This window comes from Mastomys coucha, unplaced genomic scaffold (genome assembly GCF_008632895.1).
Source record: "Mastomys coucha isolate ucsf_1 unplaced genomic scaffold, UCSF_Mcou_1 pScaffold6, whole genome shotgun sequence".
Classification (NCBI taxonomy): Eukaryota; Metazoa; Chordata; class Mammalia; order Rodentia; family Muridae; genus Mastomys; species Mastomys coucha.
This window is the reverse complement of record NW_022196912.1, coordinates 105996243-106020308: the sequence shown is the minus strand read 5'-3', so window position 1 is coordinate 106020308 and position 24066 is coordinate 105996243. Positions and strand designations below refer to the sequence as shown.

Here is a 24066-nt window from a genome sequence, read left to right as displayed (position 1 = left end):
TGTCTTCTTCCCCAGAAGAACAAAACAAAGATAAGAAAACAACTTGCCAGAATTATATAACTCACCATGTGTCCTCCTTTTAAGTCTGATTGGTCAGAGCCTGGGGAGACAGCAACCTACCCCGTGGTCCAAGGACGCTACAAACACAAAACTAGAAATGTGCCTGGCTTGAATTGATAGTGAAACCATCGTCAGTGCTGGGTGGTGAGAGGAAGTGGATGTTTAAATGCTAATAGTGTTGTACCTGTTCTCCCCAAAGATGAATATGCTGTACAGAGTGCAGAGCTTAGCGACTCGTGGCACTCCCCCAATTCTGTTGTAACCTTGAATTCATCTGCAACCAAACTAATTCCTTTGTATATCAACTGAGAGAAATATGTGTTTTAATCATCTCAGGGTTACTGTACAAATAAATTCAGGTCTGAAGTAGAAGCCTTTTGATAGATGTAGAAACTCCTACATTGATAAATGTAGAAACTCCTCAACAAAAGAAAACTCCGGAATAGCAGTAAGAAATTGAAATAATCCACAAAGCTATTTGTATTATGGAACTTGCTTCGACTTATACATGGGGATATGAGCTCCAGGTGGGACTCAGAAGATTCCTATAGAATCCAAGACCATATTGTGTTGGAATATCCACAACGATGGATCACAGCTTTAGGACATAGACGAAAGCAAGTCACCCACACCAATGACTTTTCTTCACAAGCAAAATATGTTCTAGAAGTATGAAATCAGTCAAGCCAGGTAAACTTTCCAAGATGGAGTAAGCCATTACCTGACCCTAGAGAGTGCTCTGCAGACCTTATGGGCCACAGAGTTCTGTGACACACTGGTGCCTGGGATGCCTCTCTCTCAGAGCTACTGACTCAGGAATGAGCCAAATACCAGAGGCAAAGCCTAACCTGTTTTTCAAGCCTAGTGTGTCTTTGATCTTTTACTCTGATCATTGGGCCCAGGTATTGTTGGGTAGCACAGCCACAAAAAGCATTTCGAAGAAAAAAAAATCATGGTAATTTGAAGTTGTGACTTGAGGATGATACATTGCCTCATCTCTGGGGGAATTACCAGTTAGCTGGCTAAGACCCTTCTTATTTCTCATAACTTATAAAGGTCAGGAAAACTCTGAATGAATTTCCAGACATAAGGTGTATTTTTCTAGATCAGATAGAATTACCTTTAGATAATCTGAGCTGGCATCTTAAAAAAAAATATGTGAACACAGTCAGGAGGAATTTTGTAGGGAAGGACTCCCATTTCTGGCTATCACTGGCGGGAAACTGGCCCATCTGCAATAATTAACCACAAAAATGACAACAGTTTTTTCAGGCGTTGCTCAAGATGTAACATAAGATTTCTTTCCCAGGGTCTTGGAAACTTGAGAGGTGAACTCCACCAAGGATCACTTCTGAGTTTCCTTCCTGCTGGGAACTTAAGCTGATCTCAGCACTCCTGCTGAGCTAAGGAACTAGATAGAGCTCAGGAGTTGGAGCTATTTCAGGAGGTGGACTCGGCAGGATGGAGTCAGAGTGGGGGAGGTTGCTATAACAAAATACCCGATGCAAGGTAATGGATAAAGAAGAGGTTTATTTGACTCTAGCGCTTGGAAGGTTCAGACAGCATAGCCACAGCGTCCTGGGTGGAAAAGCTGGTTGGGAGGCAGTATGAGGCAGCTCTAGTTTACAGCAGCCTGTTCTTATGAGATGGCATGAGTCGGTGCATGAGTGTAGAGCCTCTGTGACCTAATTTATCTTCTATGAGGTTCTGCCTCCTCAGAACTGCCCCAAGGACGTCAAGATGCCAGCACACACACATTGAGAAGTAGCCCCAAAGTCAGGCAGGAGACAAAGAGTGGCATTGGGTGTTGGGACGGAAGCAGAGGCCTGCCAGAGGGAGCATGGAGAATCCTTGGGAGGACTGGAGTGCATATCCACTGACAGCAACCATATAAAGCTTCTTAAAGATGCTGTTAGAGGCGGTGGTGGCCTTTAGTCCTAGCACTTGGGAGGCAGAGGCAGGTGGATTTCTGAGTTTGAGGCCAGACTGGTCTACAGAGTGAGTTCCAGGACAGCCAAGGCTACACAGAGAAACCCTGTCTCAAAAAAACAAAAAACAACAAACAAACAAACAAACAAACAAACAAAAAAACCAAAGATGTTGTTAGAACCAAGGTCACAAAGACCACTGGTCAATCAGTACTGAGGGGCCTTTGAGTGTATATTATAGCTTTCAGTTTAGTGCTGTTGTGGGATCCACGAGTGGGCAAACAAGTGGGTCTCTGTCTCTTGAGCCTTCTCTTGGGTTCTTCTTTTGTTTGTTTGTTTTGTCCTATTCTAATGTGTTTGGTTTTGTTCTATTTTATTATTATTATATTATTCCCTAGACATCTATTTGTTTTCTAATGAGAGACAGAAAAGGGTAGACCTCAATGGGAGGGGAAGTAGAGAGGAACTGGGGAAGATAGAGGGAGGGGAAACCATAGTCAGGATGTTAGAAAAAAAATCTATTTTCAATAAAAGGGGAAAAAAAACTATTAAAAAAAAAAAGTCGGACTCAACCTGAAAGCTATCCCCCTCTCCTTTGCAAGCTCTCAGGCTAGCTGGCAGTTAACCACAGCAGCAGTCGCTTTCATGACCACTGGATAAGTGAGTCTAGATTGCAATAGCATCACATCAGTACACAGAACAACAGGGAGTGGGACATGAGACTAGTGGTAGCTGGAGACAGGTATACTGTCTGCATCCTTAAATGAAGCAACAGAAACTGAATCTGGCTAATGTAAGAAGGAAATGAATTTATGGAAGACATTGGAGAAGTCACTGGATTGTCAGCTACCAAACTTGGCTTGGAAAATAGGTTGAGAATCACAAGACAGCCAGCAGTGACCAGAGCCAGGGGAGTGCAGTGGTTCTGATTAGGATGCCATATTTGATTCTGTCACTACTGAATCCGGATGCTGCTACCACTGGACATGTACCAGATCTCCATTGCTTGCAAGCTACTTATGCATCCTTCAAAGACCATGTACCATTGAGCATTCTCTGGAGATAGAAACACCTGCGGACAAAGGTTGGATCACCCGACAAGAGGGACAGAAAGTATTTTTTCTTTCTTTCAAAAAATGGAGATTTTGAATATTGGGTGGTAAAACCAAAATGAACAACAATAACAACACAACAAACAGTCCCATTATGAACATTTCATAACAGAAGGATCAGTCTTCTATTTCTTCAGATTGAATGGCTACCACTTAAAGCAGCACTTCTCAGACCCCTTTGGGGATTGAATGACCCTTCCACAGGAGTAACTATCTGAAAACACAGATATTTACATCACAATTCATAACAGTAGCAAAATTACAGCTGTGAAATAGCGATAAATATAATTTTGTCACTGGGGGGTCACCACAACATGGGGAACTGTATTAAAGAATGGCAGCGTTAGGAAGGTTGAGGACCCTGACTTAATTCTGGTTGAATTAAACCTGTGATAAAGAAGGAGCTAAGATTTTAAGAGGAGCAGGAGCCCATTAAATAACAGTGTAGGGGGAAATATATCCCAACGGGAAGATCTTGGGTTTATTAAATAGATAAATATATGAACAAATGACCAAATAGAACAAAGCATTCACAGAAACAGCCTTTAGTAGAAAATAATTCAGTTTGGAAGAAGGAATTCCCACGGGGCAACACAGATGAGGATAGACTGGAAGCGCGCCTGCTCTTCCAGTGGAGCTGCAGTGTTTACCGGGCTCCTGACAGGTACTAGGTGTTGTGCAATGCTAAGAGCTAGCAGCAGGCAAGCTGTGCAGCCCCTCTCTCAGGGAGCCTTTGTGCATTTCTCCCCCTCGCCTTATTTTGTGAGCAGCAGCTGAGGTTTTAAGGAGAACCGTGGCACAGTTGTGTATAATAGGCCACAGGATGAGACCGAGTACAGGAAGACAGTGAAGGACAAGTAACTAGGTAAGGGGTAGTGAGGGGTGAAGCTGTGAAAGTGGAGAGAGCTGGTCCAAGGAGCTCTTCAGATTCATTCACTGCAGCGGACACCGTTCCTGCCCTTCTCAGACAAGCACATTGCAGGCTAGTGCCATGGCTATGTCTTAGTCCCTGTGGGCTTTGTCTTTGTCTTATACCCCGGGTACCCTCTTCTAGTTGGGAGGTACAGATGAGCCCTAGGGTAGTCTCTGGACCCTTACTGGACTCCTGCAGTTCTGCAGGACAGGCCATGGAATAGGCTAGGGAACAGAGGTGACTGTCTAGATCTCTGAAGTTGACTGTGAGCCATTTAAAGATGGTATTGGTCTTTTATGTTTCCATGTACTCTTAAAGTTCAGAACTCTTTGCACCCAGTACAGTATGCCTAGTACCAGTCCCTGGTGGTGTCAGCCTCTTGGCTGTAGGGCACACCAGAAATGTTGTAACTGATAATTCATCTTCCAGCTGCTGCTGAACATGGTGAGCAATGGTAATCTCTCTTAAGCATGCACTTGAGTCACTGTCCAGTCCTAAATCTTTACTACCTTTTCATTCTCCATGAGATCTCCTTAGCTTCTAAGATCCCTTCGCCCTTCTCTTCCACATTTCCCAATACAAACCTCTATCCTCATCAGACTGTCCCGAGAAAATCCTTACCAAGCATTTAGTCTCACACGGATCCTGTCTCCACAACAGTCTTTTTGTTTGGTTTTGGTTTTGGTTTTTCTGAGACAGGGTTTCTCTGTATAGCCCTGACTGTCCTTGAACTCAGAAATCCACCTGCCTCTGCCTCCCAAGAGCTGGCATTAACGGCATACGCCTTACCACCCAGCTCTCCCCAGAACAGTCTTACCCTCACCCGTCAGTGTTCTACAGCCCAGGGCCTCCTTCATATCTATGCAACCTGCACCAGACCTTTGTTTTTCCATCTCTCAGAGATCTCTCCACGGCTGATAGTCGCACCACCCCTGCATGACCTTCGGCAGGCAGTTACTCCCATACTTGTGTTTGCTCTTCTGTCCTGTCTCCCTCAGCTAAGTTATGGCTGCTTAAGGGTTGCTATCTCGAAGGACAGCTGGCACATTTCCAGGAGCACAGAGCACATATGAGGGGGGCCTAACAGGATCTACTTCTGACACCTCTGCTGTCAGCAGAGTGCCTTCTCCTTCCCCACAAAGTAAGGACTAAGTGATGCTGATGAAGAGGTGTCTCTACAATAGCAAGCCAAAGTCTTCCGTGGGGTTTCTGTTGTCTCCCTGTCGCTCCTGCTGCTGACTGTGAGTCACTGCTCATCTGTGGTGACTCCAAGCCTCACTTCATGATTCACAGGCTAAAAGTGGCATGAGGTTTTTACTGAGGAACTAATTCCAACCTGAACTGAGCTTCACAATTACTGGGTTCCTCTGTGGCTTTTGAGCTCTGAGCATAGCGCTTCTCACGACATGTACCTAGAATGCATTTCACAGAGATATGCTGGGAGGTTCCTGGCAGTATGCTCTCTGTCAGCCTTTCTTTGGCTCATATTTGATCTAAATAAGTGAAGGAAGAGTAGAGAATTCCTCGGGAACTCTTCTTTTGTATATTCCTGCTGAGTGATGGTTTCTCAGGCAGAATATGCATCTATCTGTCTGCTAAGAGGAAGTTTCAGAACTGGCCTCTGGGTCCCCTGTAACCAACTGCTTAGCTCTCCTTAGCATCTCAGAGACCTGCTCTAATCATGAGTGAAAGGGGAAATCACTGGAGAGAAGATGGATGAATAAATGACAGAAATGGGGCAGATTTACAGATCTGTATTCTAATCCAAGGACTCCTCCCCAAAACATGCTGTAGCACCTCGGGTGAGAGACATTGAACAGCAGCTGTGATGACAATGGGCGACACCTACGTAGGGTCTGGAATGGTGCCTGGCACAGGGTAATCCCTCTGTGAGGTCACCTGCTATTATCATCACTGTTCTGTTTCTTTCTGAGACAAAGTCTCATGTAACCCCAGGCTAGTCTCAAATTATTACTGGGATAGCCTCAAACTTCTAATCCTCCTGCATCCACCGCCTCAGTGCTGGGATCATAGGTGTGTACCACCATGCTCAGTTTATGCAGTGATAGTGTTGGGCCCAGGGCCTCATGCATACCAGGCCAGCAGTCTACCCACTTGCTGCTCAGTAGCTGCAGCCCATCCGCCTCACTATTGCAGAGGGCTTATTGTGCCCACTATCGGGCACTTGGTGTTCACGGTCCCACCAAGTCCTTTGAATAGCGAAGTGACTTTTGCTATTCCTGGTGTACAGAAGTAAACCGAGACTTAAAGAGGTTGAACTACGAGTTCAAGCACCTGTGCTGGTTAATTTTATCTCAACTCGACATAGGCTGAAGTCATCTGAGAGAGGGGAACCCCAAGATTGGCCTGTAGATACTTTTTAAACTAGAGATTGTTGGGGAGGGCCCAGCCCACTCTGGGCAGGTAGTCCTGGGTTCTAATAAGAAGCAGATTGAGCAAGCCATGGGAAGCAAGCCAGCAAGCACCCCTCCATGGCCTCCGCATCCTCTCCTGCCTCCAGTTCCTGCCCTTCTCTCAGTGATGGACTGTTACCTGGAAGTGCAAGCTCAATTAACCCTTTCCTCCCAAGCTGGTTTGGTCATGGTGTTTCTCAGCAATAGGGCACCAGTCATATATGCGTTGGGCCATGAGATGGATCAGCAGATAAAGGCACTTGCCACCAGTACTGATGACCTATGTTCCATACCTGGAACTCACATGGTGAAAGATACACATACACACACACACACACACACACACACACACACACACCTGGGAGCTATTGATCCTGAAGAGCCTACCTGTTTTTAGGGTTTTCTGCCCCCTTCACATTTTCTTTCCTCCTCCATCCCTCCAACCCCACTTTTCCATGGATTTTGCTGGGCTTACCATTGTGAGACAGGCAGGATGTTTTCCCCAATGGAGCCGTGACGAGGCATGTGTCAGCACGTGCCTCGCATTGTGGCTTTCCTTTCCAAGAGGCCCAGCGGGGGTGTGGCCTCACATCCAGCTACTGTTTCTGAGAAGCCACTCTTCAGTTCTGCTGTCTTATCTTGGCTCACAGCCATTACCACATTGAGTGACAGTGGCATTCACGTTGACTGGGCTAAAGAAGAGCTCGCAGGCAGCCAGTCATGGGAAACAGTCCTCGAGTTTGCGGCTGAGTTACTTAAGGTAAGATCTGGTTTAGGACAGCAGCATTCTCCAGGCTGATTGCACATGTCCAGTCCTGTGGCTGGTAAGGATCTCAGGGGAGGGCCTTGGAGTAGAGACTTGTGGACATTCCAGCCTATGTGTGCCTTGGGTGTTCTGGCAGATAGCCACACAGGCAATTTCTCAGGAAGTGTCAATACAGTTCATTGCAGTTGATGTTCATAAACTACTTAGTTATATGTCAGTGTATATATACTCTGAAGTACTTTCTGTGTGTGTGTGTGTGTGTGTGTGTGTGTGTGTGTGTATGTGTGTGTGTGGCTGTAATTCAAAGATTACAGTGTTTTGGCATCAGAGGACCTTGGCTCAGGAATTGGATCTGTTATCCACAGCTTGATTTTTCCAGAGTACTTGTTTGTTGTGGCTTCTATTTGATTATTCTTTATATAGAATGCTACCATGGAAAACAAGAGTCAGTTTGACCTGAAACCATGACATTTTTCCCCTTAAAATTCTAGAAGAAGCATTTTAAGAATGCTAGGGGCACATTTTAGTGTTGGATAGGTCACCTAATTTCTCTCTACTCAGATTTTTTTTCATCTATAAAAGAACTACATTGTCACCTGACCTAGTCATCTAATATGGAAGATGAGAGCTGTTAAAGAAACTTGGTTCCTAGAGTGCTCACCGTCCTTTAGGAAGTCCTGGGTGAGACCCACATTACAACTTAAAACCAGCAGTTCTCAGCCTTCCTAATGCCTTCACCTTTTAACCCAATTCCTCACGTGTGGTGGCCCCAACCATAAAGTTATTTGCCTTGCTACTTCATGACTGTCATTTTGCTACTGCTCTGAATCATAATATTTGATTACAGAATATCTGATATGTGACCCCTGTAAAAGTGTCATTGTACCCCGACATGGCTTGAGACACACAGGTCGAGGAGCACTGGTTTAAACCATGCATACTGCTGTACACCTGAAGTCTTAGCAGGGAGATAGGAAGTTGGTTTTTGTTTTTTGGTTTTTTTTTAAGATTTATTTATTTTTTATATATAAATACACTGTAACTGTCTTCAGACACACCAAAAGAGGGCATCCAATCACATTACAGATGGCTGTGAGCCACCATGTAGTTGCTGGGATTTGAACTCAGGACCTCCAGAAGAGCAGTCAGTGCTCCTAACCACTGAGCCATCTCTCCAGCCTGGAAGTTTTTCTGCATAGCAAAGATGGCCTCAGATATAGGAGACTGTCTGAAAAAACAAACAGACAAGCAAACAAACCAACAAACAACAGACCAGTACACTAACAACTAAGTGAAGGACGGTACAAAGATAGGTTTCAGATAATTATAAACTTTCTTTAAGCAGTTGCTTTAAGAAGTATTAAAAAAAAATAAAAAACAAAAAAAAACTTTTCCCACCAAACAAAGCAAAACTATTAAATGTTTTTTATACTGATTTTTCCCTCAGTGTAAATTGTTCACTGGAGATAACTTAGAGCAAAGTTTGACAGTTATTGTTAGTGTAGAGGCTGGGTTACATCATTCTAGAAACTGTCTGAATAGTGTATTGGCGAACAGTAGTGCTCAGCACAGATAGTAGCTCATCTGCAAAGGCATATTAATTTTTCATTAATCCTTATTCATTCATCATAAGATCAAGAGCCAGTTGTAAAATAAAAAAGTGTAAAAAAAAACATGAAGAAAATTGTAAACCAGTTAAATAATATTGAACATCCACAAAACATAATTGCCACGCAAGTAAAGATTTGACATTTATATACTAATTCAAACTGACCTGGATTGAAAATGTATTTAACTCACTTTTTTTTTTCAGTAAAGCAAATATTCCCCAGCCTCTTACATAAATGAACAAGAGATGACTCCATGATTGTTTTTGCTTTATTTTGTTTCTTCTTGATTGGTTAATCGTGGTTAGGGATGCCATCTGGGAGCTGTTGGGTTTGGGCCAGAGATTCAAATCAGACTCTCGAAAAGTTACTCGCCTGAGGCAAGAAAGCACTTTGGTTTCACGGAAAAGAGCATGCTTTTATTTCTCCATCTGGGTGGAAATGGCGAAAGCACTCTGAACAGGCTTTAATACTTCATAAGGACCGTCAGCCTCCCATTATAGATAACAGCATTTCTGAAACAGAGTGGGGAAATCGGGGACTCCAATTGCTAAAATTTGAGTGCTCAATTGGTAGTCTGTTCTAAATCCTTATCCGGGGATCTTGGTCTTAATAGAGAGTGATCAGTGGCAAAAGAGGAGGTGACATGAAACCCACCATGTTGGAAACTACCCTAAACCTCATCTTGGAGTTCAAAGTGCAAACCAGTATGGATTCAGTATAATGCAATGATTACTAATTCCCATTTCTTTTCTTATTTAAACAGATCTCTTCCGGGCAGATTAAGCAAAGGCCAGGAGGACCGGTCTTATCTCCTTTCCGAGTGCTGCCATTCACAAGACCTGTGTGACAGACTGTAGCCCAAGGCCCCTGGTGCTGCCCTGTTTACCCCAGACATCTTTCTGGGGTCCACTTGAGGTCATCAGCGTGATGATGAACTGTGCCCTCCTAGCATGACGACCTTGGACCATGTCATTGCCACCCACCAGTCAGAGTGGGTCTCCTTCAGCGAAGAGCCATTGTTCCCCACCCCTTTAGAGGGTAAGTCTGGTTCTTGGTCATGTGAATAAAGGAAACCAGAAAAAGTAATTTGGTCCCTTACCACAGGTATGTAGTAGCCAGCTTGAGGTATCACAAAGCCCTGGGAACAGAAGGGCACATGCTTAATTCTTCCAAGGGACATAACTTCTAGTCACACATTGCTTTACTGTTGTTCTTTTTCATGGCTACTCCCACCAGCCATTTGGATTTATTTTTTCAATTTTGAAAGTGTAATTGTTAAAAGTGACAGGCAGGTTCTGAACCAGATTACAAAACTCTAACCCTGTCCTCATAACAGATGAATGGTATGCCCCTGGGTGAACGATTTGTGTGTGGGGTGAGGTGGCAGGTGTGTGGCATGTGCACATGCCATGCCCATCTATGTGGAGGCTAGAGCAGGACATTATGTGTCATCAGTCTCTGAGTCGTTGTCTTGACACAGGATCTACCAACAAAACAGAAGCCCATTGTTTGAGCTAGGCTGGTTGACCAGTAAGCTTCCTAGGAACTGCTTGTTTCTAGTCAATGCTGGGGTAACTGGTGTGTGTGGCCATGCCTGGTTTAATTGTGGGCACTGAGGATTTGAACTCAGGTCCTCACACTTCCAGAGCAAGCACTCATACCCACATCTGTCTAGCTCTTCTTATGGTTTCTTGTTTTGTTCTCCTCTGTTCTTTTGTTTGTTTTGTTTTTCAAGACAGAGTTTCTTCTGTGTAGTCCTGGTTGACCTGGAATTTGCTTAGTAGACCAGGCTAGCCTTAAACTCAGAGATCCCCCTGCCTCTGCCATCCAAATTCTGGTACTAACAGCATTTGCCACCACACCTGGTTTGTTTTCTGTTCTAAGCATATTTTTCACTATAATCTTGGTTGTCTTAGAACTCACTATGTAGACTAGGCTGGCCTCGACTCCACATCAATCCTCCTACCTCTACCTCATGATTGCTGGGTTTACAGTAGGTACACCATGCCTAGCCTCCAGAATGATTTGTTGTCCGAATTGCTGCATTGTCTATATAAGAGAAATGATCATGGACCTGTCTTGGACACTTTTGTAAACATCTGTCATCAGATGTAAAATGCCTAGTGGAGTGCATGGTCCAGGCAAAGAGCTCAGTGTTGTCATCCTGGATCACAGTAGAAATGGCTGTATGTGACTTTAGGAAAGTGATGCTCAGGGATGATGGTCAAGATAGATGCAGGGATATTTGCAGCACCATGTCAGTTGATTCTCTTCGACTTCACCTGCACCAGCTGGACTCTCCTCAGCTTTGTCTGCACAGATGGAAAATGGTGGTCAATAGGTACACCATCCAGTGTGGTATCCACATGGATAGCCTTAACTGTAGCCAATCTGAATTGAGATGTGCTAAAAGTGCCTCATACAGAGATGTACAAACTCAGGACATCTTGACGGCTGGGAAAACAAGTTTCTCAGTAAATGCACTTGCTGTGCAACCATTGACCTAAGTTCCAGTTGCCAGGACCTGTGCATCAAGCCTAGCATGGCTGCAGGCACCTCTGACCGCAGTGCTGTGGAGGGCGCTAAGTGGGAAGATGCTGCAGCCGAATGGCCACCCGTCTAATTCCAGACCCAGTGAGAGGCCTTGTTTTCAAGACAAAGTGGGATAGAGCAGGAGAGTGAAGTGATCTCTCCTGGCCTCCGCACATGCATGTGTACATGCATGCACCTGCTCACACACATGTACAGATATCACAAACTTTTGGGGTAGGTTTTGTTTTGTTTTTTCTTGCTAATTTTCATTTTTTTGTTTTGGTTTGTTTTCATTTTTGTCTCTTGTTTGTTTTTGTTTTTCTGTTTTTGTTTAGTTTTGGTGGTTTTTGTTTTGGGGCTTTGTTTTGTTTTTTTGTTTTTGGGGGGTTTTGTTTGTTTGTTTTTTTGGTGTTTTTGTTTTTGTTTTGTTTTGTTTTTTGTGAGAAAGAGGAAGGACATGAAGTTGGGTGGGTAGAGCCCTTGGGAGGATCTGGGAAGAGTTTTGTATCTAGTACCTACAGAGAACTAGTTTGTCTAGAACAGCATTTGAAATTTGAATTTCCTTACTAACTTATTTATTTAGAAGGAAAGATCTACTGTTGGGCCATAGCCCCCACCCTGCTATTCCATATTGCTTCTCATTTTTCCACTCAGCTCAGGGATATTTCCTCCTTGACCTCTGTTGCCATTTGAATGTATGACTCTCAAGTTGGGCATAAATAATAATGACCAAATGCTAGAGAAATAGCTTAGCTGATAGAGTACCAGCTGTCAAGCATGAGGACCTGAATCCAGTCTCTAGCACCCACATAATGTAGCCAACACCACACAACTGCAGCCCCAGCATCGAGAGTGGGGAGGTAGAGACAGGCAGGTCCCTGGCTCACTGTCCAGCCAGTCCAGTCAAATAGATGAGCTCCAGGCTCAGGGAGAGACCCTGGCTCAAAAACTGATGTGGAGGGCAATGAGAACAGCATCTCAGTGTTGACCTCCAGCCTCCACGGGTGCACACAGTATGCACTGGCTAGTGTACCCCCTTACACGTATACACTGACTACATCACTCCCCAAAGTAGAGAACCATCAAGGAAAACAATTGGTGGCCTCCCCCGTCCCCACCCATAAACACCTAGATACACACCCTATACGCTCCTATGCACATAAATTAATACAATAATGGGGAATTATTTTTTCTCACTTGTCTTGGATAGCGACTGGGACACAGCCTTTTAGTGTGGAGATGGATTAGCTTAGCCATTTTATCTTCCAATGAGGGAGACACACATCCCTTCCCCTGGGGAGGCAGTTCTAGGCATCCTTCCCTGTGTAATGGTAGCGTCTGGTATCTGCCGTAGGGGGCGCTGAAGAGCACTTCCCAGGACTGTCGTCGTCCTCAGAGCGGTCTGAGAGCTCCTCCGGGGAGAACCATGCCGTGGATGAAGGCTCCCAGGACCTTTCACACTCTGAGCAGGATGACTCCTCCGAAAAGATGGGCCTCATCTCTGAAGCAGCCTCCCCTCCCGGGAGCCCTGTGCAGCCCACGCCTGACCTGGCCTCAGCCATCAGCAGCTGGGTCCAGTTTGAAGATGACACACCCTGGAGCAACACCTCTCCACCTCACGGGGAAACAGGTGAGCTGGGAACGAGGTTAAGGAAGGCTCTGGGTTGGAACAGGCTCTAGAAGGGCCTTTGCCGTAAGAGGCCTGTGAGGTTTCTGGCGTTCAACTTCCTTCTGAGCTCCAGACCCTGGAAACACAAAGGAGAGAGCAATGACCTCCCTCCCACCCCTTTACAACAAGGTTTTGCTTGAAATAAGCACATAAAACAGCGTGCGTATTCTGGGTCATTTCCAGAGTTTTAACTCCTGGCCCTGGCTATCGATCTGTCTGCATGGATACTTATATCTTTGATCTATTAGGAACTAGAATTACGTTCAATCGGCTCCTATACTGTTAAGTTCCAGACACATAGACATGAACGGTTCTCTAGCGTGACCAACTGGCCGTCTCCAAACAGGGACAGATTTATACCCAAGACCTCTGGAGTCAGAATCCTCAGAGGAAGAGGTGGTTTATAAAAGGCGGAGCTCCTGTTTTGTTGCAATAAGAGGCTGCGCTGTGAAGCTCAGTGAGGACAGGCAGTTGTCAGGCTCATCCTTCCCCATCCCCCACACCACATGCCCCCCTCTCCACCCTAGTCCCATGCTCATCTGGTGACATGACCACTTACTGTGTTCCAGCATACCAAGGGCTGGATAATCCTGGCATTGCATTGGTCCTCCGCTTGCAGCTATAACAAGTGAACACACACTTGATAGCTTCAATAATGTGAGCTGATCACCTGTAATCCCGAATGGTGTTCCATTTCCGAGATTCTAGACAATAATCCGTTTCCTGGTCCTTTGTAGACTTCTTAGGCCTTCCAAGTTCTTTGACCTGGGATCCCTTCCTGTCTCCAACACCAGGACTATAGTATTGTTCTGTGCCTTTGTTCTCAAGTGACATCATTCTAGTGCCCCCTCTTCCATTTTCCAAGACTCATGTGGTTTCGTAGGGCTTAGATGAATAACATCTCTATCTTAATGTCTCAGTCAGTATTCTGTTGGTGTGAAGAGACAACATGACCACAGCAACTCTTATAAAGGACAACATTTAATTGGGACTGGCTTACGGGTCCATATTGTCATGCAGGAAGCATGGTAGCACACAGGTAGACATGGTGCTACAGAGGTAGATGAGAGCTACATCCAAATTGGCAGTCAGTAGGAAGGAGAAAGAGAGACACTGGGCCTGGCTTGAACACTTGAAACGCCAAATCCCACCCCCACTGACACACTTCTGCGTCACAAAGAGGCTACAGTTCCAAATCCCTGCCAAGTTGCGCTACTCTCTACTGACCAAACATCCAAATCTTTGCAGCTATGGGGGCCATTCTTACTCAAAGCCCCACACTCAAGTTTCTTAACCGTCTGATCTGCTAAGTCCCTTTGCCATGTAAGGTAATGAATCCACAGGCCCTGGGGTTTACAAGTGGAGGATATTTTGACTCTGTACTTCAGAGTCAAAAAGGTAGGCTTGCTATGTTTTTCTGTTGATGGGTTAAATAGTTTGCTAGTTTTTTTGTTTTTTGTTTTTTTTTTAAATCTATGATCTGAAGTCAGGCCTAGTTGTAAAGCTTAGAGAAATTTAGTAAGACCTTGTCAAGAAACAAAACAAAACAAAACAAAAAACCATTTAAAGGGCTGGTGTGGTAGAGCAGTACCTAGAATACCCATACGTAGCTCTACATGGACTGAGCATGCTTCAAGTACATGGACTGAGCATACTTCAAGTACATGGACTGAGCATACTTCAAGTACATGGACTGAGCATGCTTCAAGTACATGGACTGAGCATGCTTCAAGTACATGGACTGAGCATGCTTCAAGTACATGGACTGAGCATGCTTCTAGTCCCAACTACTTGAGAGGCTTGCTGGATGATCACTTGAGCCCAGGAGCTTGAGACAGATTTAGGCAGTGTGGTAAGACCCTGTAGTGGTTTGAACTAAAGCTGTCCCCAATAGCAAATTTGGTGGTGCTGTTTGGGGTGGAACCCTTGGGAGCCAGAGCCCTGCAGGAGGAACTACATAGGGGTCAGGGTGGCTTTGAGAGTTCATAGCCTCTTCACTTCCAGTTTGTTCTCTCTACTTCCTTCACAAGGATTCGTGTTGAAATCTAATCACCAATGTGTTGGTATTTTGGGTTCTGTGGGAGATGACTAGTTCACCTTGAGTGGAACTGTTGTGAATGGGATCCCTTCCCTTATAAAAGAGACTTGGGGAGCATGCGCCTCCTCCCATCACAGTGCTCAACGTTCTGCCATGTACTGACACCAGCTGCTCTCTGCACCCTCATCAAGTCCTAATCTGCTGTCTTCGTCCTTCCCAGCCTCCCAACCTGCAAGCACTAAGTTTATATGCTTTATAAGTTATCCAAACCACAGTATTGCATTATGGAAGTAAGAGCAGAAAAGCCAATCACACAAATCAGTACAAAAGTGTGGTTATTGTTATTACTTAGTTTTGTAGAAAGGGTCTCCTGTAGCCCAGGCTAGCCTTTAACTTTCTATGTAGCGGCTTGAACTTCTTCTGATCCTCCTGCCTCCACCTCCAAAACAGTGAGATTATAGATAGGCACCACCAAGCTGGGCTGGGGTTTGTTTGGTTGTTTGGTTGTTTGGTGGCAGAGGGGTCTGTGTAGTCCTGGCTGTCCTGGAACTAGGTCTGTAGACCAGGCTGGCCTACCTCTTACTCCAGAGCGCTGGGATGAAAGGCATTGCCTCAGTTAGGGTTTCATGGTTATGAAGAGACACCAGGACCAAGGCAATTCTTATAAAGGAAAACATTTAACTGGGGCTGGCTCACAGTTTCAGAGGTTCAGTCCATTAACGTGGTGGGAAGCATGGCAGTGTGCAGGCAGACATGGTGCTGGAGCAGGAGCTGAGAGTTCTACATCTTGATTCAAAGGCAGCTGAAGGGGACTGTGTCACTGGACTTAGCTTGAGCATAGGAGACCTTAAAGCCTGCCCGATAATAACACACTTCGTCCAACAAGGCCACACCCCCTAATAGTGCCACTTCCTTTGGGCCAAGCATTCACACAGAATCTATGCTGGCCGTTCCTATCTATACCACCACAGGCATGCACCACCACCGCCTGGCTAAGCATGGCCAGTCTTTATTTTCAGTAAGTTACGTCTGCTGACTCTCAGTTCTCTCACTATATCATCTTACATACTCTTTACATTATCATCTAAGGAAAGTATTGGCATACGTCCATGTTTCTGTGAGGACACTGGGGCAGGTAGGGGTGGAGAATTTGCTCAAGGCTGTAGGCTCAGAAGTGACAGAAGAGAACCTTACCATGAATCGTGCTGGCCTCAAGACCTTGGAGCAGACAGAGCTGAGCTGTGGGGTGGCTTCACTCTTCCTCTTCCCACTGTCACTGCCCCCTTCCCCATAACTCGCCTGAGGCGAGGGGAGTAGTGAGATTTTAGTAAGGGCTGGGGGATAATGGACAGGTAGAATGAGCTGATGATCGATATTCATATGGAACATGAATGGAAGCATCTGACCTCTTGTTCAGACCTTAACCTTTAGCTGCTAATTGCTCAAAACTGTTCACATGACAGATGGGTTCCCTTGCCTCAACTCTTCACCACTTACTTTTGCCAAAGTAATTTGAAGATTGCAGAGGCCTATCGTCTACAGCATTTAGGAGGCTGCTGCAGGAAGCCAGCAGTTCAAGGCCAAGAAGTTAAAAAATCATCTTTGTCAAGTGGTGGCGGTGCATCAGCACTCAGTAACAGCAGCACTCGGGAGGCAGAGGCAGGCAGACCTCTGAGTTCAAGGCTAGTCTGGTCTACAGAGTGGGTTGCAGAACAGCCAGGGCTACACAGAGCCCTGCCTCAAAAAAGAAAGAAAAGAAATCCAAGAGCCATATTCTAAACCTCCCAGTATCCCACCTGACCCATGAGAGAACACACTAAATAAAAGGCTGCAGGGTTCGTTCTTATCACGCAAACCATCCTCTACCACGTGGGCCTACTTCCCTTCTGCTTCCTCCCTTGGGCTGTATTTAATGATAAGAAGGAAGGCTGGCAGTGTTCAAGCCAAATGGAAAGTAAGAAAAATTGCCTGTCAGTCCACTCAGCATGGATAGCATAGACATTCCACAGGTTAGACAGGATTTGAACTTAAATAGAAAGCATGCGGATCAATTGTTGTGTTATGGCAACAATCACGGCAAGCTCTTTCATAATGCTGGAGGCATTGTGACACTTCTTGCACTGGCTGCCTTCCGCTCCATGATTTTGCTAACACTGAATTTTATGATCTGGGAAGCTTAAATAGCAGCCCCCAAAGGCAGTAGGCTCTACGACCTTTACCACGTGAGTGTTAACCTGGAGAAGGAGCTCTAGCAGATGTAACTCACTTAAAGATTTCAAGAGGAGATTAAGGGCCCTAAATACAGCCACCTGCATCCTTAGGAGAGGAAGGCTGTGCCCGCACTGCAGAGTGGAGAACATGGAGCGCACTGCAGAGTGGAGAACATGGAGCAGGGGGCTTGAAGATGCAGCCCTTAAAGGCAATGGTGATGACAACCCAGCTGAGGACTGCCAACATCCACCAGAAGCCACAGGGGGCAAGGAAGACAGTCTTCCCTCAAGCCTTTGGACACAGACACTAAAACAGTGCTTCTGATTTCTGACCCCCAGCCTCTATAACCATGTGAAAATAAATTACCATTATCTTAAGCTACCAATTTTGTGGTAATTTGTCACAGCAACCACTTCACATTCCTAAAGTATAAATGCTTGCATAAGGCCGAGAACGAGTCAGGATGAGCCAGGGAGATCAGTAATAGCACAAGCCACTTGTCAAGGGTCTGTGTGCTTTTCCAGCCCCTCCATCACTTATTCACGTAAGCAATTCCTCTCTGAAGTTCTGCTAGGTGTGGGCATCCAAAGACACAGTGTCGTGATCAGAATTTAACAGAAAGTCATTCTTCAGCTTCCAACCGAGTCTTCTGGTAGGAGCACAGCTGGTGCCCCGGGTGATTTCTCCCGTCCATTTCCCGTTGATAATCAACCACATGTGTTTCCATGCGTGTCTTCCAACTGCTTCATGTCTCTCTCTTGTTATCTTTGTTAATGTTTTACAGTTCATGGTAGCTAAGAACTTGGACTTGTCTCTGAGGAGGTAAAGGAAGAGGTGGGTGCTGGGAGAGATCTTTTGTTGTACTTGCTTAAGAGCTTCATTTTACAGCCAGGCCCAGCTATTATGGCTTGTGAAGTATTCAACTAAAATTCAAAGCACTCTCCCTTCTCAGTTAACAGTTACTGCTGGGGCATCTCCAAAATTCTTACTCTGTTTGCTTGGGACCAGTGGTGACTACTTAAAGAGAGTTCGCAGGTAGGTCGTCAGCATACAGAAAATCAATGGTTATCTTACGCTTTTTAGGGTCACCTGACAGCGTTGAAATGTTTTTTTCTATCTGTTTCTCACTTTTCTAGCTAAAAAAAAAAATAAATAAATAAAAAATGCCTTTTCTCAAGTAATTAGGTCTTATTATTCAGATTCTAAATCTCGTAATTCAACAATACATCCCTGGAAAAACATTTTTTAACACTTGTATTTATGTCTGATGTGTTAGAATAGTGGCTCCAGTCTGGACACAGCACACAGTAGGCCCACACAGTTCCACATGAACGAGGTTTTATTGAGAGAGAGAGATGGGGTGGCAGTGGAAAGAGAAGAAGGGGAGAGAGAGAGAGAGAGAGAGAAGTGTTCCATATATATATATATATATGGGTATATATATATATATATGGGTAGTGACATGGTGGTCACAGGTAAAGGTGGGAGGTGAGCCCAGTGGATTCTGGGAATATGGTGGCTGTTGCCTTGGCAACAGGTTTGTGAGGCCCGCCTATTGTCACCAGTTTCAGAGGCCCCGCCAACAATGTTGTTGTTATTGTTATGTGTATGTGTGTGTGGACACACACGTGCAGAGGTTAAGGAACATCTTTCAGAAAAAGCGTTCCTTCTGTTCTTCCCTGTGAATTATGGGTATTGAACTCTGGTCATCAGGCTTTTGGGGCAACTGCTTTTACCTGCCAAACCATCTCACTGGCCAACAAGTAAACTTTTTTCAGACTAGAAAATATCTAAATGAAACGGAGGGGCTGTAGAGATGGCTCAGTGATTAAGAGCACTGGCTGCTCTTCCAGAGGACCTGAGTTCGATTCCCAGAACCTACGGGGTGGCTCACAGTTGTTTGTAACTCCAGTTCCAGGAGAATTCAATGTCCTCTTCTGGCCCTGATGTTTTCTCTGCATGCAAGTGATGCACAAATATACATGCAGGCAAAATATGTACAAGAATTGGAACAAGGGCAATGCTTGATATCTATATTAAACATGAAAAATATTGGGATTTCTGGTGAAATATGGGATTTGTAGGTTTGTCTCATCATGCAGGTGGTGAAGTTCAGCCATGGAAAGGACCTGGGGAAAGTAATTTTGGCTGTTTTGGTTTAGCCAGCTTTGCTGTCAGATCAGTAATGTGTAGTTAATGTATTCCCCACGTCTTATTTGATGACCCTAGGTCCCCAAAACTCTAGAATAAGATGTCTCTGAGCCAAGGGTAAAATGTTTATATCAGTATGTGCACCATGACACTTCACGGTGATCACTGAGTTATGTGGCCTTGCCCTAAGAGAATTAGGTAAGAGGATTAGAAAAAGAAATGATCCTGATAGAGTTGTCCCTACCAGTCATTTCTACAAGAGAAGTGAAGCCTATTCTAGCCAGCTGCTTAATATCTAAAGATTCTGACTTGCCAAGAGGAGCTGGGAAATCGAGGGGAGCAGATCCACCAAGGGAAAATGCTATCTGGGAGACTCCTTTCCTAGACTCTTTGAAGTCTTTTTTGGCAGAGGAGAGAGAAAAACAAAAGATCTCCACCTAAGAGAGAAGCCAAGGGGCCTTGGACTCCAGCCTGGAAAGGGAATGTACTGATTGCCCCAATTAAAATGCAGGGAGGCTGTGGGCAAAGTGGAGAGTTAGGGACAAAGAGAGAGCCCCTAATGCTAGATCTTTTATTCTCAAGACATTGAAATGGAAAGAGCCTCACCCTGGGGACTTTAGAGAGGCCTGGGAGTAGTTAGCTCACCTTGACTACCCAGTCACTTATTTTATCATGCACTGAAGCATGCCAACAGTGATTGGACAGCTAGGAGCAGCACCTGATATGGACACTGCTCCCGAAGTGCTGAAATCCATCAATGGAAGGACCTCCTCTTCAAGTTTTAACTAGGGCAGGAGCTGAAGGGAATAAAATCCCCTTGTGGCGGGCCCAGGCAAAGGAAACACATTATTTCCTTTAGAGAAACATGATGGAGCTTGCCTAGCATGTGCGTGGCCTTAGGCTCTGTCCTAAACACTGCACTTAAACAAATACAAATAGGGGAGAAAAGCCCTTTTATTATCATACATAGATGAAAGAAAGAGCTGGCATCCAACTCTTTGAGATGTGAGCTCTGAGGGTAGTAGAAGGGAGAGACCGACAAGATGATTCCCCTGGACGTTGCCCCATGACCACCCCTGAGATGTGTCAGAGATAGATGAAGGGTTCATCTCTGACATAATGAGACGATTTGGAGTTGGGCCATCTTGATAAATGTTTGAAATGAGAACTGTAGATGCCAAAGTCTTAAAGACTTGTCACAGAACACTGCTCACACCCCAGTTTCTGCATGTGCTGTGCTATAGACTGTTGTGCATGCTGGGGAGATGGCTTAAGCAGCTGAGAACACTGGCCGCTCTAGCACCCACATAGGGGCTTACAACCATCTGTATATCTAGTTCCAGAGTGTCTAATGTCCTCTTCTGACATGGGCACTAGGAACACGTACATACTTATAGACATATATGCACAGAGTAAAATGAAATAAAATAGAATGAACTGTAAAAAGGATTTAACTGAGAATGTGTTTGCTGAGCCCTAAGCTTGCTGCTCAGACATCCTGCTTGTTACCTCATGAGTAGAGCCAAGGGCTAAAACAAGCAGAGAAACTTCTAGACAGTTTGTTTAAACTTGAGCCTCCCCATTACTTCTTTAAGGGGAAAGTTTTTGAGAATAAAGCAAAACTGAGTTGTTGTTTTGTTCGCACTGAGCTCATTAGCCCTAGGATTCCCAACTTTTTGTAGCTACCAAAAGTTTGACTGACGTAATAAGGTTTCATTTGGCCTTAAAATTCCCTGCAAAGAATGTAGCAGTCAGCTTACCTATCACCTACAATCTTCATAAAGACGCTTTATGAGCCAAAATCAATTTTGCCCATGTGCAAAGTGCACATCCGTGTTGCCTGTGTTTGAGAATGCTGACAGATTGACTAAAAGAACACAATTCACCTTCAACATTTTAGAAAAAGGAAACGATAGCAAAATTATCAGCAGAGACTTCCTGCCCCCTCATTATCCTGTGTGCTGACCTTCGTCCACAGCCATGGCAATTCTGCTGGAATCAGGGCTGAATTGAACCCATTATGCAGATACTGCAGGATATGCATAATTAAAAACATTTCTCAAAACCCTTTCATTTCCGGAACATTTGTCCCACCGCCCAAGTAAAACACTACTATCCCCTTAGCCTTCACATGTCCTCCCTAGAAGCTTGGACTGAGGCCTTCCCATTGTGTCTGGGGAAGCTAATTATTTGAGGCCACAGAAAGAGCCATTTGTTTGGGGGAGGGGGTGGTGAGAGATGATGTCAGCCATATAAGAAAAAGGCAAGAGAGATTTCATCTTGAAGACCAGCCCAGTAGTTCATTCTGCTACTAGGGGTGGGTGATGGGTAGGGGTGAGTATGTAGCCATGCATATGTATTTCCCTCCTCAACAGAGGCAGTCTTCTTTTCTTAGTACCTTGAATTGTTCTTTGCTTCTAGATGTAGTTGATGACCTTTCCAGAGGACATACCCAGGAATAAATTTCATCAGAGTGGGTTCTGCCCCGTCACCACTCAGCCACCGTTGCTGTCTTAGGTTATTCTCGCTGCTCTTTCCTCTGCCCAGAGACTCTTCATCTAACATTTCACTCAGAATTCTACGTAAGTGAGCCCTCCTCAGGGAGGCTGAGAATACTCCACACCCTCCCCTCAAGTTAGCTTTTCTCTGGAAATTCACCAACAGAGTGTGGTCACATATTTATTCCTTTACTTTCTTTGTATTGAGGTTTTGATGAAGTCAAGTTGTAGTTATCGAGAAACAGCAGCTCTGCAGGGCAGTGGTGGCGCACACCTTTGATCCCAGCACTTGGGAGGCAGAGGCAGGCGGATTTCTGAGTTCCAGGCCAGCTTGGTCTACAGAGTGAGTTCCAGGACAGCCAGGGCTGCACAGAGAAACCCTGTCTCAAAAAAACAAACAAACAAAAAAAAAGAAACCCTGTCTCAAAAAACAAAACAACAACAACAAACAACAACAACAAAAGAAAAGAAAAGAAAAAGAAAAGAAAAGAAACAGCAGCTTTGCTTTGCTTTGTTTTGCTGTAGTTGAAGATGGTCTTGAACTCCTGACCCTCCTGCCTCGGCTTCCCCAGTTCTGAGATTACAGGTCCCCAGTTTATGTGATGCTGGAATTGAACCCAGAGCTTTGCGCATGTTAGGCAAATACCCTACCAACAGAGCTACCCCCAAAGCCTAATAAGCAGTTTTGATATAGCAGAGACATTAAGAGTGGTGCTTAGGAAAGGGACAGTATACACATGACACATGGGTACAGGCTTCTCAAGAGAAAACTGGTTTAGTGTGCTCGCTTATTGCCCCTCTACCCAAGAAAATAACTCCATCTCCCTAATTTATTCTCTATCCTAGAATGTGGTAGGAGCTTACTGAGTACCTTTTTGTTTATTGAACAAAGACAGGAGAAGTGTGTATGAAACCTACTGTGGACTGTGTGAGTGACTCCAGTGGTGGGGCTGATGAGCCTTTAGGTAGACCAGAGAGAAGGCTTCCTAGTGGAGTCAGACATCACTGCTGTCATTGTTATCACCATCACTACTACCACCATCATCATTGTAGTTGTTGTTTTCCTTCTCCATCCTTCCTCCCCACTTCCTCCTCTACTTCCTTCTCCTCCTCTTCTTTTTTCTTCTTCTTCTTCAACAAAATAGGCAAGGAAATTATGCCAACCTATTGTCATTATGTCTGGTTAACTATTATCACTGGCTCATCACTCTCCATCATCATCATATATTTGGTGTGTGTGTGTGTGTGTGTGTGTGTGTGTGTGTGTGTGTGTTTACCCATAGTGGTATAATAACCCCAGTAGATCCAAAGAGGGAAGGGAGGCAGGAAGGGCCAGGAGTGGAAGAGACCTCAGGCGGCAGTGAGAGTGAAGAGAACAGACTCATGGGAGACAACTTCAGTGAGACAGCTCATTTAATGGGGGGAACAAAGGTTACTTAAACCTTTGGGGCAAAGGTAGGTGAGGACCAGGGCACGGGGATGCCTCATTTGCATAAGGAAGAATTCCAGGTACTGCCAGACATGATCTTATGAGTGGAGAGGCAGTTTAACCTGACTACCAGACTCTGTGGCCTCCTCTTGGGGCAAAGGTAAGGGTGCAGGGGTGAATATACCCCCCCACCCCCACCCCCCCACAGGCCCGGGGTAGGGGTAGGGATCCTGCTCCTGCCAATCTCAGGATGAGGACGGGATTTCTGGGGTTTGGATACCCTTGGACCCACTTTGTATCAGGCCAGCTCCTCCCAGTCCCACTGTTCCCCAGCCGTGTGTGTGTGTGTGTGTGTGTGTGTGTGTGTGTGTGTGTGTATACTACTTAACATATACACATAACATTCTTACATGTCTGTGCATATATACAAATATCTTTGGACATACATGAATATACATTTTCCTGGGGGCTGCTTTAAAAGAAAATACACTTAAAATGATCTGCTCTAAATTATCTTATTCATTGTACTGAAAGATACAGTCATGCCATGGGAAAGGGAAAAGTTTTCTTAGTGGTGGTCCCCCCAGAAAGACAGGGGGTTTCTGTATAACAGCCCTTGCTGTCCTAGAACTTACTCTGTAGACCAGACTGGCCTCGAACTCAGGGATGAACTTCTCTGCCTCCCAAGTGCTGGGATTTAGGGTGGGTGCCACCTTGCCCTGCAGGGGAAAAGTT

General features: G+C 45.1%; 1 protein-coding gene across 3 annotated transcripts in view; it reads left to right on the top strand.

Moving 5' to 3' along the window:
- Nucleotides 1–24066, top strand: part of Ston2 (stonin 2) — a 142497-nt gene that overhangs the window by 26898 nt on the left and 91533 nt on the right. For 2 of the 3 annotated variants that reach the window (XM_031357405.1, XM_031357403.1), the window contains exons 2-3: nt 9567–9841; nt 12690–12965. In XM_031357405.1, coding sequence (XP_031213265.1) covers nt 9754–9841; nt 12690–12965 — 364 coding nt within the window. In that variant the 5' untranslated portion in view covers nt 9567–9753. Of the gene's footprint in view, nt 1–7055; nt 7188–9566; nt 9842–12689; nt 12966–24066 lie in introns of those variants that run through there. The other variant, XM_031357404.1, reaches the window with a different exon arrangement.